Genomic DNA, 16,171 nt, shown 5'->3' with positions numbered 1-16,171 from the left:
CTAATTAATTCAAACTCTTGCAATTTCTAAGTGATTGATTTTGAGACAAGCTTAAGCAATTTATTTTAGTCTAATTACTCATATGTCCAAATCAATACTATCTCGGTGAAAATACCTGTTCTGGAATACCCTACACTTTAAAAAAACTAACAAAAAAAAAAAAAAGTATGTGATTCCTGGCAAAGGAATCCAGAAAGAATACAATCACATGGTAATAGCAAAAGTTCCAAGATATACAATACTAATCTTTAATGGTTTTAACTGTAACTTTTAAATGCAGATGTACTGATCCAGGAAACTGCTAAAGGCCAGAGAGTACCGCTCAGCTAATAGAGATTTACTGTGGTCTGACATTAATGAAACTGTGTAAAGAGATCAAACGCACTGAAGCCGATGGACTTTAGTGTGTTCCTGATGCATTGCCTCAAGAGGCAGAGTAAGAAGGCTGGTCAGAATGAGAACAGATACAAGCTTAGACACCACTCCTCGGCCTGGACACTCGATCACAAAGCTACCATCTATCTCCACCTCACTTTCACCAGCATCAGTGTCCTGATAAACAGTGGAGCAAAGACAACAGTTTTTGGCCCCTCCTTGTGGGACCAATATTCAGCAGAAAACACAACAAACAAAACAACTAGACCTACTGATCAATGCACATGAACTTTGGTTCATGCATATTTATTTTCAATTAGTTCATTTACCCACTACACGCAATTTAGCCATACAGGCATTGTATATACAAAGGAGAAGGGTTAAATAGCTCAATTCTTATACTGCAGTTACCTTGAACAAATTCTCCTTTGGCCTATTCATTTGTTTCTGTGTAGCATAATCCGTTAATACTCTAACTTAATTTGAAAATATTTTTATTCAATTTACATAGTTTTGAACAATGTTTTCTAACTAAAAATTGTAGGTGCTAAGAATTTTAAAAATATTTATCTTTAAATAAATTATTCCACAAAAAATCATGTCTCAGTGCTTCTTTCTCTAGTCTGCAAATGCTGAAAATCTGGTCTCTTTTCATACTTGAGGGGACTGATAAATGATTTAGCCGCAAAACAGATCTTCATGTTGACTACGAAGCTGTTTTCTCATAATACCGTTAATTCTACATACAGATAAATGCATACACTATCTTAAAAAGGCTCATATAATGATGTCCAATATTTGCCATACTAGTCATCTTACAGACAGAAAGTTTTCAAACACAAATTTCTACAACTTTATGTCCAGAGTCATTCTAAACACATGATTTGCAAAACTGAAATTAAAGTCTAATTAGAAAAGATATACTGAAAGAGATAATGGAGTACACATTGAAAACCCAACAAATTTCTTCTAGTAGTATTTAAAGAATTCTGATCTTTTTCAGTCAGCAATTTAATGAAGTGTTATTAAACTCTGCATCTACTCTTGAACAGTGACATCTGAAAGGTCCACATGTTAAATAGTATTTATTTTTTTAATAAAAACTGTGATTCATTTTGTACTGCTCAGACACCAATACTATGAGGATATGTCAAAGACTAAGCCAATTTCCATCCCGCTTTAATAGCTTAATTTGAAGACCATTACTATAGAAGCACATATTTTGTTAAACACTAATAATTGTTCAAAGCTATTAGCCACTTCGCTGCAGCTGATAGATCAACTAACAATCACCAGGCATCAGAAAATATCCTCTTATGCATAGCTGTGTAGCACTAGACTGTAGAGGCATAACATGTTATGGGTCATTTGTGAGGGCAGCACAAAGACCGGGGCTACCTTTTAATGCCATAAAGGCAAAATTGTTTAAGACAAATTAAAAGCGAGTAGTCATCTAGGAGATCAGTAATGGAGGTATTTACAAATTGCTGCAATAAAGTGAATGCAGCATGAAAGCAACCCAAAAGTTATTGTGTCTCTTCTTATATTCAGAGCCCAAAGCGGAGAAGAAGAGAAGCAGATGGACAGGTTTCAAACTCCAGGAAGGAGGAGGATAGCAATTATGCACAGCATAAAATAATGCAGAACTGATGATTTTCCAAGCAAGTCAAACTGGATTCTTCCATGAATGCTAAATGGTGCACTGCTTCCTGATCAGTCCAAACTCAGCAAGAGCCTGTAATCAAGAGCCAGTACCTCTCACAAGCAGGCCACTACTGATACTGGAACATTCCTTATCTGCCTCCAAAACAGGCCACAGCTCCTGCATAATAGCCACCTCTCCACAAGTTGGACATAAAAAAGCAGGCTGCCCACCACGTCACGTCTGCAGGCTGGGGCTCCTGGTCTACGTGGTTCCTTCCCACAAACACCTAAAGGCAGCAGCAGCATGCTGCTGTTCAAAGTGCAGCAGTTTACCATTTGCATGGTAAATAAATAGTGTTTTTTTCAGTGACAAAATTTCACAAAGAGGATCCTCACCAATACTACCCTGGGGTGTCTGAACAGTATCAAAACCAACACTCTAGAATTTCCCTGTAGTCAGCAGATGTAAATATCAAGATAAAAGGCATATACTAACTGAAAGGTATTTTAGTCTAAATTAACCTGATCTTTCTGTTTCAGGAACACATGCTAAAAGTACTAACATATTTACATAAGGGCCAACTACTGTAGTAAAGGGTTTCAGTTTCACCATATAGGTAAATAACTAGAAGACTAAAACACTGCAGTTCTGAACTGTGCTGAAGAATTTTTTTCTTATTTTTATTTTTTTTTAACATTGTGAAATTCTTCTACAGTTTTCTGGTATTTGCTTTTGTCTCTGGAATAGAAGTACCACCAGGATAATGAATTACTTGGATCTACTATGGGTATTCACATATTCCCAGTTTTTTTTACCAAGACTTTACCAGGGAATCACATGTAATAGTAAAATGTATACAAAATAATCTAGCAAAATTTAACAAAGCATACTTTATACGTTAGGAAGAGAACATTATAGCCAAATCAAGTTAAATAAGTTTTTTTTATTATAAGATTCAAAGCATAGGAAAATTTCAACTAATAAAAGAATTTGTCAAATGGGCCATCAACAACACTTTTTCTTCTCTCTAATCATTAGGTTAAAATTTTGTGTCAATGTCATTTTAATTCAATCAAAATTAGAATATGTATGTGGTTTATGATAAAACATTTAAAGGATTTCTCATCTGTGGGGACCTCAGGGATCAAAGTTTTGCTGTTTCTACTTCCAAGCTTACCAACTTCCAGCAGCAAACAACAGTACACATAGTCTCACTGTTGAATCACAGAAACTCTCTAAAAACTAGCCAGATTCCATTAATTTTGTGATGTTCAGGCTGTTTACAGTAAGCACCAAATGAAACAGAATCTGATACATTTCATGAACCTTTTACAACTCTGCTGATGTTCCGTTATACCCCCTCATCCATAGGAGTCTCAATTGTCAGCAGCATCCCTCTATATCACCACATTTACTTTTATTTTAAACAGCACTAAGCAATTGTATTATTTTCAGTCAGAAAATACTTTAAATTATACGTGCTATTCCAGAACGAACATTTTCAAGTTGTGAAGTAAAAATTCAAATGCTCTCTTACCACTTTTGCAATGTAAGGTGCATCACTGCCAACTGGCTTTGAAGAATTAGCATCAGCTATTAAAAAGGAAGCATTTATTAGTAGTATGAGAGGAAACTGTCAGAAAATATAAACTTATTTGCTATGCAGCATGGCCAAAAACCCAACAAGGCAATTAAGTATTGACATGAGCACGTATCAGTACCTTAGACTTTGGTAAGAGAAATAATTCTATATGGCAAGTCTGCTCTACAGGGATATGGTCTTGTATTCTCAATTCTGTTTGAGTAGAACACGCAGTTTATTAAATAAAGTTCATTTTTTGTTATTCAATAATTCCCCTAGTTAACAGCATTTCTATCTTTTTGTAGGACTGTGATGAACGCACATAATTATGGGCATAAAGACAGAGAACGCATTCTCTCTCCTATTTTACTATATCACATATCTTAAAGTGACTTTCTGTTGCTACTAAGCTGTTGATATTTGTGACAGGAGACACAGGTATGAAGGATATCAAGTTGGGCAAGCACAAAGTACAGGAACAGTCAGGGGCACAGCTTTGTGCAAATGATGGGAAAGCAGAGAGCAAGCTTTGTTTTTAACAAAGCAGGAATTCTTAATATGAAGAACCACACAATTTGAGTGAGCTAGAACTCCAGTCTCAGTAAATTTAGTAGCTCATTGAGCAAGGCTGAGCAAGTAGTAGAGCGCTTTGGCAAGAAGCCACTCACTGACCCTGTTTTTTTTCCTAATCCACTTACGCTGGAGTCTGTTCATTATGAAAGCAAGAAGGATCATTAATTTATATTTTTTCAACTCAGTATGAATTGAGTGCAACTTTTTCACCAAGAGGAGGAAGACCATAAGAGCACAGCAAAAGAACGCCTTATTACCATGATCACATTAGCTTTCATCCTTCAAAATTGTTTGGAAAGTGACTAGGGCAATCAAGTATTTTTAATTCCCTGAGGTATCTGCAAGAGATCTCTTATCTATTCAAATAACAAAATAACAAGGATACTAAGTATGGAACACTATATACTAAAAGAAATTTTCCTTGAATTCACACAAAAAAAAAAAGGGCATTACAAAGCAGGATCTGTGCTAACGCTTTAAACTGTCCAAGACTTCAATTTGTTTTGAATACTGATTACATTTAAAAAAAAAAAAGTGTATGACATGTCAGAAATTCACAAGGCAATCAAAGCAGCACCAAAGTCAAAATCAGCCAAAATACTGGCTGACCAGTAGCCTTCAGAGAATACACTTAGTTTCAGTTCAGAATTTGTGATAGAAGGACACTTATGCAAAAATACCTTCCTTTAACCACACACACCAAAAAAAAAATCAAATTTAAATAAATACTAAACTATCCTTTCACTGCTAAAAAGTAATACATTAGAGGTTGGTTTAAAAAAAACATTGTGAACCAAGTTAAGATCACTTGGAGACACTCTGTATTTCTCACTTAGGGTCAACTTTTCAGTGCTTTGAGTAAGCATAAACATCTTGCTCTCCATTTCAAAGCATTATCAAAGATAACTACACTTACCAAGGTATATGCGTCCAAAGCCTCCTTGCCCTATAGGGACACCTAATTTCCATTCTTTTCTTGACGTATCTGTTAGAACCTCTCCCAGACCAAACAATTCAGCAAGTTTCCTTTTTGCAGGGGCTCTTTTTCCAGCAGTTGCTTTCTTATATGGCATTTTCACTGGAGCAAGATGCGGGAAGGGAATGAAAAACAAACAAAAGAAAGCATAGGTTACATTCTGACCAGGCTTAGTTTATGTAGAAATCCATTGCAAGTAAAAAAAAAAAAAAAAAGGCATAAGTAGTTTAAGTTTGAATTTGTTTCTACGAAGATACTTTACAAGAAATACAATAAGTAGATTCATCAGCACGAATTCTAAGTGAAAACCAGCTAATTTTTCCAGGAGGCGTTAAAAATATTTTGGCGTCAAAACTCTTCACAAAAGAAACCTATTAGAAGACCCTCTGTGATACATCCTAGAAAAATCTCAGAATGTATCATACTTAATCAATCACAACCAATCATAGATCTGAATTTGGAAAAGTAAACTAATGAAATAAAGCTCATTAGTTTCCCTGGAGAGAAACTTGCATATTCAAGAAGTGTCATATAGTCCAAGCCTTCAGTAACAGCATGCGGAATTCCTATTTGTTCTAAAAAATACCCAAAACATTAAGCTATTTAAACAGTTATTTTTTTCTCCTAAATATCTACATGCAACAAAAACAAAAGCCCGCTTACTGTTCACAAGGCATCATTTGGTAGATAATCATCAAACTAGCACATAACTAGCTATTTTGAGACTGTGACCTCCCAACGTCAGGTCTCAGATAAGTATTATTTCCAGAATAACTTAACGGCCCACTGGACCCAAATGTGCACCTTTCCGCAGAACAGGCCTCATTGTGAGCAAATAAATGCTTTGATATTTTAGCAGAGTCATATTTTGATTCAGTAAAATAACTTATTGAATATACAGCCATGGTATGGCAAAAAGTGCACTAGACCTCTTCACCTGAAAAGCCTTCATGATTTGTTTTACAAATAACTGATCTTTCCCTCTAACTTATAAGAGTCATAAAAACAGTGCCACAGTTATTTTGTAAAAGATACCATTCTTAAGGGTGGTATTTTACTATTATTATTTTATTTTGCTTGAGAAAGGAGGAAAGAATATTAATACACAATACAGGAAGTTTCTGGATAGCAAAATCTCTTCCACATTAGTCTAGCTACTCGATACAATAACGCTAAGATAAATGCAGGTACTTAACATCAGTTTTTCTCTTTCAGTTATAATGTTCCTCTAAGACTTTTTTTTATTTCCCAGATAGAAAACCAAGTAAGTATACAGCTGTTTCAAAACTGCTCCCCCCTCTGTAAGCCTCTTTTTCTGGCTGGGTAGCATTTTTGGGAAATTTTCTTTGCCAAATAATATCTGTCACCCAACATCTGAAGAGAGCAGCCCATACCCATTTCTCTACTTACTAAATGCAAGAGGGACTGTCAAAGTTTCCTGAAAAGTATATTCTGTCCACTAATATTCATATCTGCAGCTATGACTGACTAAACCCCTAGGGGTGGAATGTGATTGAATAAAATCTGACTTGGTGAAGACTGGCAGTGGTGATGTGCCCGAGAAGCTCACTTAAGCTCAACAAGGGGACCATGGTGTGGAGCACAGTTCTGTAGATCAAACGGTGGTGTAAATGTCTTCCTGAGTTAGCCAGGCCAGCGCAGGAGAGTGAATACAAGGTTCAGCTTAACTTAAGAGTATAAAACCTAAACAACTAGCAGAATTTAAAAAAAAAATGTATATGCTTGAGCTCACTTCAACCTGATTATTCCTTCCCAGTGACTGGTGATGCCAGCATCGTGACAGTGAGCATATTATAGACAAGTAATGGGAATCACATTAGTATTGTGACACATCTGGGTACTGCGATTGTTGTGCTTTGCCAAGTAACTTAAAATTTGTTTCAGTATATTTTGTATCACCCTCCAAAAATCAGAAATCCCATATAGCATTAACTATGTCCAAGCAGGTAATTTTAATATTAAATATTATGCTCTGGTCCTGGGCTCACCCGAGACAGTTATTTTTCTCCTTCCTAGCAGCTGGTGCAGTGCTGTGTTTCAGATTTAGTCCAAGAACAATGCTGATAACACACCAATGTTTTAGTTGTTGTTAAGTAGTGCTCACCCTGATCAAGGACTTTATAGTCTCTTACGTTCTGCCAGTGAGCAGGGACACAGGAAGCTGGGAGGAGCAAAGACAGGAGACCTGACCCAAACTAGTCAAAGGGGTATTCCACACTATGGTACCTCATGTCCAGTATATAAACTGTCGGGAGTCACCCACAGGGGGCAGATCACTGCTTGGGTCAGGCTGGGTATTGGTTGGTTGGTGGTGAGCAATTGTACTGTGCATCACTTCTGGTTATTGGCTGGGTTTTCTTCCTTCCCTTTATAGTTTTATATTCTCTCGCCTTGTTACTTTCCCTATCATTAGTAGTAGTCATAGTAGCAGTAGTTTTATATTATAGTTTAGTTATTGCACCATGGGATTTATATTCTTTCGATTCTCCTCCCCATGGGACCCAGAGCAGGGGAGAAGGGTGGAGAGTAAGTGAGCAGCTGTGTGGTTCTGAGTTACTAGCTGGGTTTAAACCATGACAGCTCTCCATATATGGAGGATCTAAAAGAACCTGATCAGAAAGTACTAGGCTCCAGCAGCAAGCAGTCTGCAGACACCAGTCATTCAATATAGGAATAAAAGCAGAAGAGAAGTTACATGATTCCACGCCAAATAAAAGTTCTACTTTTTCAGAGTCCTTATTAATCTAAGAAGTATCTCTGTGTCATAGAACCACATATGAATACCTACTGTGGTTAAATAAGTAACTTCAACATCACAGGGAGAGACTGCCATGCATCAACATACACGGCACAAGCTTTCTCATTATCACAAAACAGGATGTTTTCATTCTGCATTACTTTCCCATATTTCCACTTCTACACAGTAACATTCTTCCCTATAACCAAGATACAATTTTTACATTTCAAACTTAAATTTTAAGACTAACTTTACTCAAAACTTCAAGAAAATTCTCTCTCTACACCTCTGCAGCTTTTTGGGTTTGGGTTTTTTTTTGGTTGGTTGGTTGGTTTGGGGGTTTTTTTGCTAGTTTGTTTGTTCATTTGGGGTTTTTTTAATCTTTAAGGTGATACATACTGTAATCTCTTAGAGGAAGGTTCTTCCTCCAGACTTTCTACAGGAGAAACGTAAGACTTCAAAGCACTAAATGTAATTCCATATAGCTCAACCAAGACCATACCAGTGAGAACGCAATGGTGTCAAAGCACCAGAGAGAACAAGTGGTAGGAATAGCTATCTGTGTTGGTATCACTTACAAGAGCAGGCCAAAAAGATCACAGCAGACCTTTAAGCAGCTTCTCAGGATGCTCTGCTCAGGAAAAGAAGTAAAACAAACAACTGAATGGAAACAGTTGAAGTAGTAATGGGAAAATAGACCAGAAGCCTGGATCTCCAAGACTGACTCAGAAGAAAGCATGAAATTCAGCCGGGTTGCCTAATGGCTCAAACATAAGACAAGATCACACTCACTGTCATCTATACACATGTACACAAAATAAGTATGCTGTCTTCAAGCTATGAACAATATAAGAGACGTGAAGAGGGCTTGAAGGACTGTATCCCTTGACCTCTGAGCTATTACAAACAATTTGAGGGAGACTTGGTCAGATGCACTTAGGTCCTTGAATGCTGGACAGACTGCTGCCCAGCAAAAGCAAAATTTGTAGCCTCTTTTTCAATAAAGCCAGCAAGCCAGTGAAATAAAACTATTGATATGCTTCACATCTTTGACATTCACAGCGAGTCTCTTAATAGCAGCCTCACTTAAAAGGGCATTAAGTTTACTTAACATAGCTCTTCAAGAGTATCGAAGGAGAAGCTAGGATTCCTTCACACCCCCCCCCCCCCTTCCTTTTTTCTTTAATGTGCTTTATGCCTGAAGGCATTTAGGAAAAAAAAAATTAATGACAACTTCCCTTTACCCATAAAAGCAAAATTTTTAAATGGACATAAGTTTGAACGTCCCCAGCTGGGAACCCTGCCCTTAACAAATACACGAGATACACATACATGGTTTCTTGGCTGTCTATATTCATATCCATCTGTTAAGATGGCACCATGCCGACTTACAAGTTGGTCAAACTATCAGTAGGCCATAGGTGCCAAACACTGATCGCTTTCAATGGGCAGCAAGCACAATACTAAGCACTCACTCTCTTACAAAAAAGCTGTCATCCATGGAAATATTTAAGCAATGGCTGCACATGCTTTCACATTAATTTGGATAAATCTATTCAAGGTTCTTCTATTGCTTAAAACCAAAATTACTTGAGACTGCAAAAATTCCTACATGAAAATTCTAGAAAGGGGAAGAAAATGACATTTTAGTGCAAATTCTACCATTCTATGTGCTTTTCAACTTACAATACTGCAAACATTCATGGTTTGTCAGAAAACTTATGAACCAGCAAACATGATGTAGAGCTGCCTACTGTACAATGAACAACTGCAATAGTCATCTACTTCTCCCTAAAATCACCTTTAAAAATTCACAAAAACACATAAACACAAAAATAAATCACCTTTAACTTCCTTGCATCTCAATTACCTCTCCCTATGAGTAAAGGGAAATATTTTCTATCCCATAGGTATTGTGAAGCTTAATTCATTAGTGCCTGCAAGCATGCTAAAGTCCTTGGAAACAGAGTGCCATAGATGTGAAGTATTGTACTATCATTCAAGTATCAAACAGACCTGACCCTACTTAGCTAAGGTATCTGACAAGAACAATTTTCAAGGTGTGTGCTTGTAAACAGCAGCATTTTATGTGGCTACAATAGGCTCAAAACAAAGATTTTCCTACTAACAAGTATGAATATTCCAAGTCTATTTGTCTAAACTCTCCAAAAAGTCTCTTAGATACCACAAAAGCTATTTCTTCTGCTTCTCCCTAATAAAAAAAACTTGGAAAAAAGTGAATACAGTGTACTTGAGATATGCAGACAAATCTGCAACAACAGTGCTATTAATGGTGTTATCCTTACCAATGCAACCGTTGCTACTCTAGAGATACTTGAATAAATATGAATAGCCACTTCTCAATTTTTGTTGGCATTCATTCTCAATAAACTCTGAAATTAATAAGGAAGTATTTCTACTGTGTGGCAAGTCAAGCTGGTTCATTCCCTATTCTCAAGTTTTATTCCCTGGAAACTATCATTTTTATGGTTGTTTATTTCACTAGGGCCTGTTTCCATACTCAACACAGAGAAGGCATGCTGGTGACCTGTGCTCCTCTACATGAATAGTTAGTCTCAGCAAGACATGAAATCTACATGTCATTAATACTGTTCATCAGTCATAGCAAAACACCCAAGTCTGCCTGCAAAAAAAACAATAAAGATAAGCAGAAAAAAAACCTTTTTGCTCAAGGAGTTGGAGGAAAATAACACAACACTAAAACCTCTAAATATTGTGGTCCCTCCTTTGAAACACTGAATATTCTGTGATTTTGTGACAGGTCCATCACTGTATTACATTTTTTAATAGTGCTGTAATCTCACTTCCGGGTGATTAAGACATCTGTCAAATAATGGTACTTACGGATTAAGAGGCGCTAAGGTTCTTTCCCTTTTTAGACAAAATGAATAAATGTACAATGGTGGACCACAATTAATGAGAAGCATTTCATCACAGTAGTGCCACACTGGACAAAGGGAATGCTTTTATAAATACACTGAGATGACTTAAAAAATTCAGAATGTAGCTTGTTCAGAGTTAGGGAACAGAGGAATTACAGTGTTGCTAACTTTAAAATGCTTTCTCAAGAAAGTGTTTTCTTCTTCTGAGCAGTATTTCAGGTTCTCCTGAAAATCCTGAGCATCACTCAGATAATCATGCGATAAAGAACACAATAAGCTTCATAAAATACCAAATCAGCTGTCATCTCAAATCACCTCACCACCAAGCCAGCAACAAGTATCAATGCAAGTAAGACATGCCTGGCTTTTTTGATAATTTGCACACTATAAAAATCAACACTTTTGAAATTCATTAGGAATCCTATCTCATTTGGGGATTATCCCCATGAATTAAGTGGACAGCTTATTCCTACTGAGGAAGGCACAAGTCTCTTTACAAAGTAATAGCTACAGGAAGCTTCACAACAGCTTTTACATTTTTGTTAATGCCAATGGATTCCATATGAATTAATAAAAGCCTTTAGCACAATTTGAAAACCAAAGAAAACACCAGGACTCATCTTGCCTGCAGCTACTTAAGTTTTAAACAAGGAAGGCAAATGGTGAGAAATAGGAAGTGAAGAAAACCCACAACCACTGACAGACCAGCTTAGCCCAGATCTTGCACAACAGGCCTGTTCTGATCCTAAAATTTCAAGTTTTTATTTGTGATTTGTCAGGTTTTATTTAAGGGGAAAAAAAAAATATAAAAGAAAGTTTACTTTAAGGCAAAACTCCGGAATACCTCCCAGGTGTGGTGATATGTTTTGTCAGCCAACACCGGGATGCTCCTGAAGGAGACAAACATAAGTGGCTCCGAGTTTAGCCTCTACCACCCACCATAGCGCTTAAAAAAAACCTCGGCCACTGTCAGCAAAGGCAGTTTTAGAGCCATCAGCCCGTGGAGGGGGAGAGTGTCCCATGATGAAACTGAGGGAGCTCTGACCCACCTGCCCTCATTCTCCCTCTCCCTGCAGCCCAGGGAGCTGCCTGCCGTGCCGTGGGCGGAAATGGGGGAAGAGCAGGGGAGGTATCTTCCGTACCCCGGTAGTAGACGAGACAGAGGAACAAAGCCGACTGGGCCGCGGCTGTATCAAAGTCTTCCTCAGCGAGGGCAGGGGGAAAAACCTGCCGAACCCGCCTGAAGGGCCGAGAACGCATGGCACGCCGAAGGGGAGGCAAAATAGCACCCCAAAATTTACCCCCTAAAAACCAAAACCTACACCCTAAAGACAGACGCCGGCTTCAAGTACCTCCTCCGTGCCAGAACCGACCGCCGCTCCTTCCGCCCCGTCCGAAATTCCCGCACTGCGAGAAGCCCCGAGGCCGCCCGCCTGCCCCCGCGCTCACCTCCCACCATCGCCCGCGCCCATTGGAGCTCCGCGCCACAGCCTCCCGCCCTCGTCCCGCCTTACGCGTGGTGCCTGCTGGGAAGTGTAGTCTTGACTGTCCGTGGTACCCGCTAGCCGCGTGCTCAAGATGGCCCAAGACCTCACGTAATTTACTGGGGAGCTGTAAGAAATCTCGGTGTTTTAAGCCGAAATAAGTTTGGCAAACCCTTAGTCAGGCTGATGCTATGTGGTGATAGCCCCTGTTTGAGAGACAGGGCAAGACACAGGCTGCCAAATTCCAGAGGGATGCAGGGGTTCTCCATCTTGTATAACTGATGGCCCAGGCCAAAATCAAGGACTCCAGCCACCCCAGCACGGGAGCCTGCGGTTTCACACTAAATCATTGCATACCAGTACATACCTCATGACGTTAGCTACTTTCCTACCTACCTGTCTGAATCTTTCTGATTTTATCTACTACAGCCTTGAACAGTTGTGCACTGGAGCTTTTCCCTACTCCAGAGAAGCTTATCTACACTTTGACAAAATCTGTATTTAGCCCTGACATTTTTCAATAGGTTCTGTAATACTTAAATTGCTTTGCATGCTTTTCAAAAATAATAATCGAAAAGTTTTATAAAAAAGGGCCCATGCCTTCGAAGGCTCTGAGTGCAGTGTTTGAGGTGTGACCTGAGCACAGTGTTTGAGGTGTGACCTCACCAGTGCCAAGTACCAGGGGATGACCAAAAGCATAGAATGGGTTACTCATTGTTATCCTTTACTATAATGTGTAGTAAGAACATTCTTGGAATGTGCTGACTACAACTTTAAAATACACTTTAAAAATTATTTTAGATTTTATAAGTATGTTTAATTCTTCTGCAAAGAAAGGGCTTTATATCTTTACTTAAAAGATCTCTAATCTTAAATGAAATGGGCAATCAAATCCATATATGTCCTACAGATACAGCTCTTAAGAAGAGTTCAAGTGCTACTTTTAAATAGCAGTAAATACACAGTAGATACTGTACTATAGTAAATATGTAGTTAGATACTTCTAATTTATCAGTGGGTCAAAAACGATGATATTTAGAATGTGGCTTGAAAAGAATGTCTTAAGGTATAGTGATCAAACTACAGTATAAATTCTACTAACCAGCATCTCATCAGATTATCCAGATTAATCTTGAAAGTTTTCAGAAGACTGGCGAATCTCCAGAGCAAATGAAGAATAGCCATTTTTCAGGAGAGCTGTGTAATCATCAGTTCCAGAGGACATAGAATCATAGACTCATTGAACAGTTAGGGTTGGATCATCTAGTTTCAACCCCGCTGCAGTGGACAGGGACACCTCACATTAGACCATGTCACTCAAGGCTCTGTCCAGCCTGGCCTTGAACACTGCCAGGGATGGAGCATTCGCAGCTTCCTTAGGCAACCGATTCCAGTGCCTCATCACCCTTACAGTACAGAACTTCTTCCTTATATCCAGTTAAACTTCCCCTGTTTAAGTTTTAACCCATTACCCCTTGTCCTATCACTACAGTCCCTAATGAAGAGTCCCTCTCCAGCATCGCTGTAGCCCCCCTTCAGATACTAGAAGGCTGCTATGAGGTCTCCATGCAGCCTTCTCTTCTCCAGGCTGAAGAGCCCCAACTTTCTCAGCCCATCTTCATATGGGAGGTGCTCCAGTCCCCTCATCATCGTTGTGGCCCTCCTCTGGACTTGTTCCAATAGTTCCATGTCCTCTTTATGTTGAGGACACCAGAACTGTACGCAGTACTTCAAGTGAGGTCTCACAAGGGCAGAGTAGAGGGGCAGGATCACCTCCTTCAACCTGCTGGTCACACTCTTTTTGATGCAGCCCTGGATACGGTTGGCTTTCTGGGCTACAGGTGCACACTGCTGGCTCATGTTCAGTTTCTCATTGACCAACACCCCCAAGTCCTTCTCCACAGGGCTGCTCTGAATCTCTTCTCTGCCCAACCTGTAGCTGTGCCTGGGATTGCTCCAACCCATGCAAGCTACATCCTCATTACTAGGAGAATATAAAGAATGTTCCTCAAAAGACTCAAAATAGGACAAAGAACATTCAAATCCTCCTAACCCCCCCCCCAAAAAAAAACCCAAAAAAAACAAAACAACAGAAAAACCCAACCCACAAATAAAAAAGAGAAGAATAAAAAGGTGAAATGTTCCGAATGATTTAGCCTCACAATTTAATTCTACAGTAAGACAACTCAACGTCTTCAGGAATTATTAGGCAAGGTCAGAAATGTAGCTGAAATCACTTGAGTGGGTTCAGTGCTTTCTCACAAGGCTGGGTAGACTGAAACACAAGAATGCATGAATGTGAGGGTTCCAGTAGAAATATCAAATAAGAAAATGCCAAATGTCAGCAGGTAGTGAGATAGTGTGTTATACTTGTTAGGCTCATTTCTGCTTTAGCTTAGTTTTTTCAGTCTGTGATTTGTGAACTAAAGGTCTGCAAGATATCCGAAGGGAGTATTTGAGCAAAAGACGCACACATACTTTTCCACTTACAGATGCAAGTAAGCAAGCTTCAGTCTAGAAATATAGAAGTTTGGATGTCAAAAGTTATTAAATGACACAGTGGTAATTTTACATAATGTTCTTCACATTTCTACTTTTCCAAAAATTATAGAATTAAATAGCTCAGAACTCCAGCATGTATTCCATTCCTGCAGTCTATTTAGTTTTTCTACTTTGCAAAATAAGAAAAGCCCTTACACATTTCACAATGTTTTTCCTTTGACATACTCCACATATTTGCTTTAAAAAGCAAAAATTAAAAAAAAAAATCCACAATTACAAAATTAATGGGGAGACTGGGCCACCACAGATGCTTGATAGAAGCGTACATGTGTTACACTTGGCTGTCCTAACTGGGGTTTGAGGACCACAGGTGGAATTGGAGATTAGAGTTTACTTTTCCTAGAAATCTTCATGGCGTTTGCTTCAAATTCCTGTCTTCTTGAAGTGCTAAACCAAAAAAAAAAAAAGCTTTGTTACAAACCTGGTGGTTGCAATTCACAAATAGTTTGAGAAAGAGCAGTGGTATGATCACGTTCGAAGAAGCAGTTCTTGACTCAGTAGCCTTGCATTAGCATCCGCCCACAGTGTACTTGCTGTGGTGTACTAAGAATTATGCTTAGCATCATATCTATGGATTATCCTGCAGTGTAAGTTTACTGACACTAGGGAGAAAATGTGGTTACTGCAAACTTGTTTTTTTCCCCTCTCATTCACATTTCACACTATTTTCCTCAGTGGAAAGATGTGTATAAATTAAATAAAGGTTGTGGGATTTCCCTCTAATGTGCTTTTATTAAACTTTAAAAGGGTAATCACTGTTCTCTAACAATAGCAATATGGCAGTCTGGAGTTGTCTTTGTTCATCCTTTAATATACAGTCTAAGAGTATTTAAAATTATCTGCCCAGTAACCTCATAGCTTGTATTTTAGAAGACCAGTGTAAAATCCCAGCTGAGTGCTGTTAAGAAGTAGCTAGGAACAAAATTGGTTTTGCCATGTGTTTATGATCTTTCCAGGTGTCTTTACAAGATAGATAGACTAATTTTTGCATGTTCTAGGTAGGAATATAAATTTTTGTTTATTAATTCCATTAACATGCAGTGAATAAGAAACCAGAGAGAGTCAACCATTATTTTAAATATTCTATGTATTTGATGAGACAGTTTTTTTGCTCAGTACAGTTATTACACATCTCTCTAAAAATACTACACATGAGATAAGTTTTCCTCACCAAAGGAAGGTACAATATTGTTTCATGGTAAGATCAAGTTCTTAAAGAACTTAATAAACAACCAGTATTATTCAGCAATTAAATATTTGCCCCTTATTGCAGATGAAGAATCAGACACAGAGATGCTGAGTGAAACTTATTT

General features: G+C 38.4%; 1 protein-coding gene across 4 annotated transcripts in view; it reads right to left on the bottom strand.

The window, feature by feature from the left end:
* The window catches only part of VRK1 (VRK serine/threonine kinase 1), a 36,387-nt gene extending 24,066 nt beyond the window's left edge, over positions 1-12,321 (bottom strand). For 3 of the 4 annotated variants that reach the window (XM_061348916.1, XM_061348917.1, XM_061348914.1), the window contains exons 1-3: positions 12,165-12,321; positions 5,092-5,253; positions 3,558-3,613 (exon numbers count right to left, since the gene is read on the bottom strand). In XM_061348916.1, the coding sequence (XP_061204900.1) occupies positions 3,558-3,613; positions 5,092-5,248 (213 nt within the window). In that variant the 5' untranslated portion in view covers positions 5,249-5,253; positions 12,165-12,321. Of the gene's footprint in view, positions 1-3,557; positions 3,614-5,091; positions 5,254-12,134 lie in introns of all 4 variants that reach the window. The other variant, XM_061348915.1, reaches the window with a different exon arrangement.
* Between the last annotated feature and the right edge of the window lie 3,850 nt (positions 12,322-16,171).

The sequence above is a fragment of the Neopsephotus bourkii genome, unplaced genomic scaffold (assembly GCF_033783945.1).
Source record: "Neopsephotus bourkii isolate Nb327-2 ecotype Australia unplaced genomic scaffold, CSIRO-AGI_Nbou_v1 NB_372, whole genome shotgun sequence".
Taxonomy (NCBI): domain Eukaryota; kingdom Metazoa; phylum Chordata; class Aves; order Psittaciformes; family Psittacidae; genus Neopsephotus; species Neopsephotus bourkii.
This window is presented reverse-complemented; position numbering and strand designations above follow the sequence as displayed.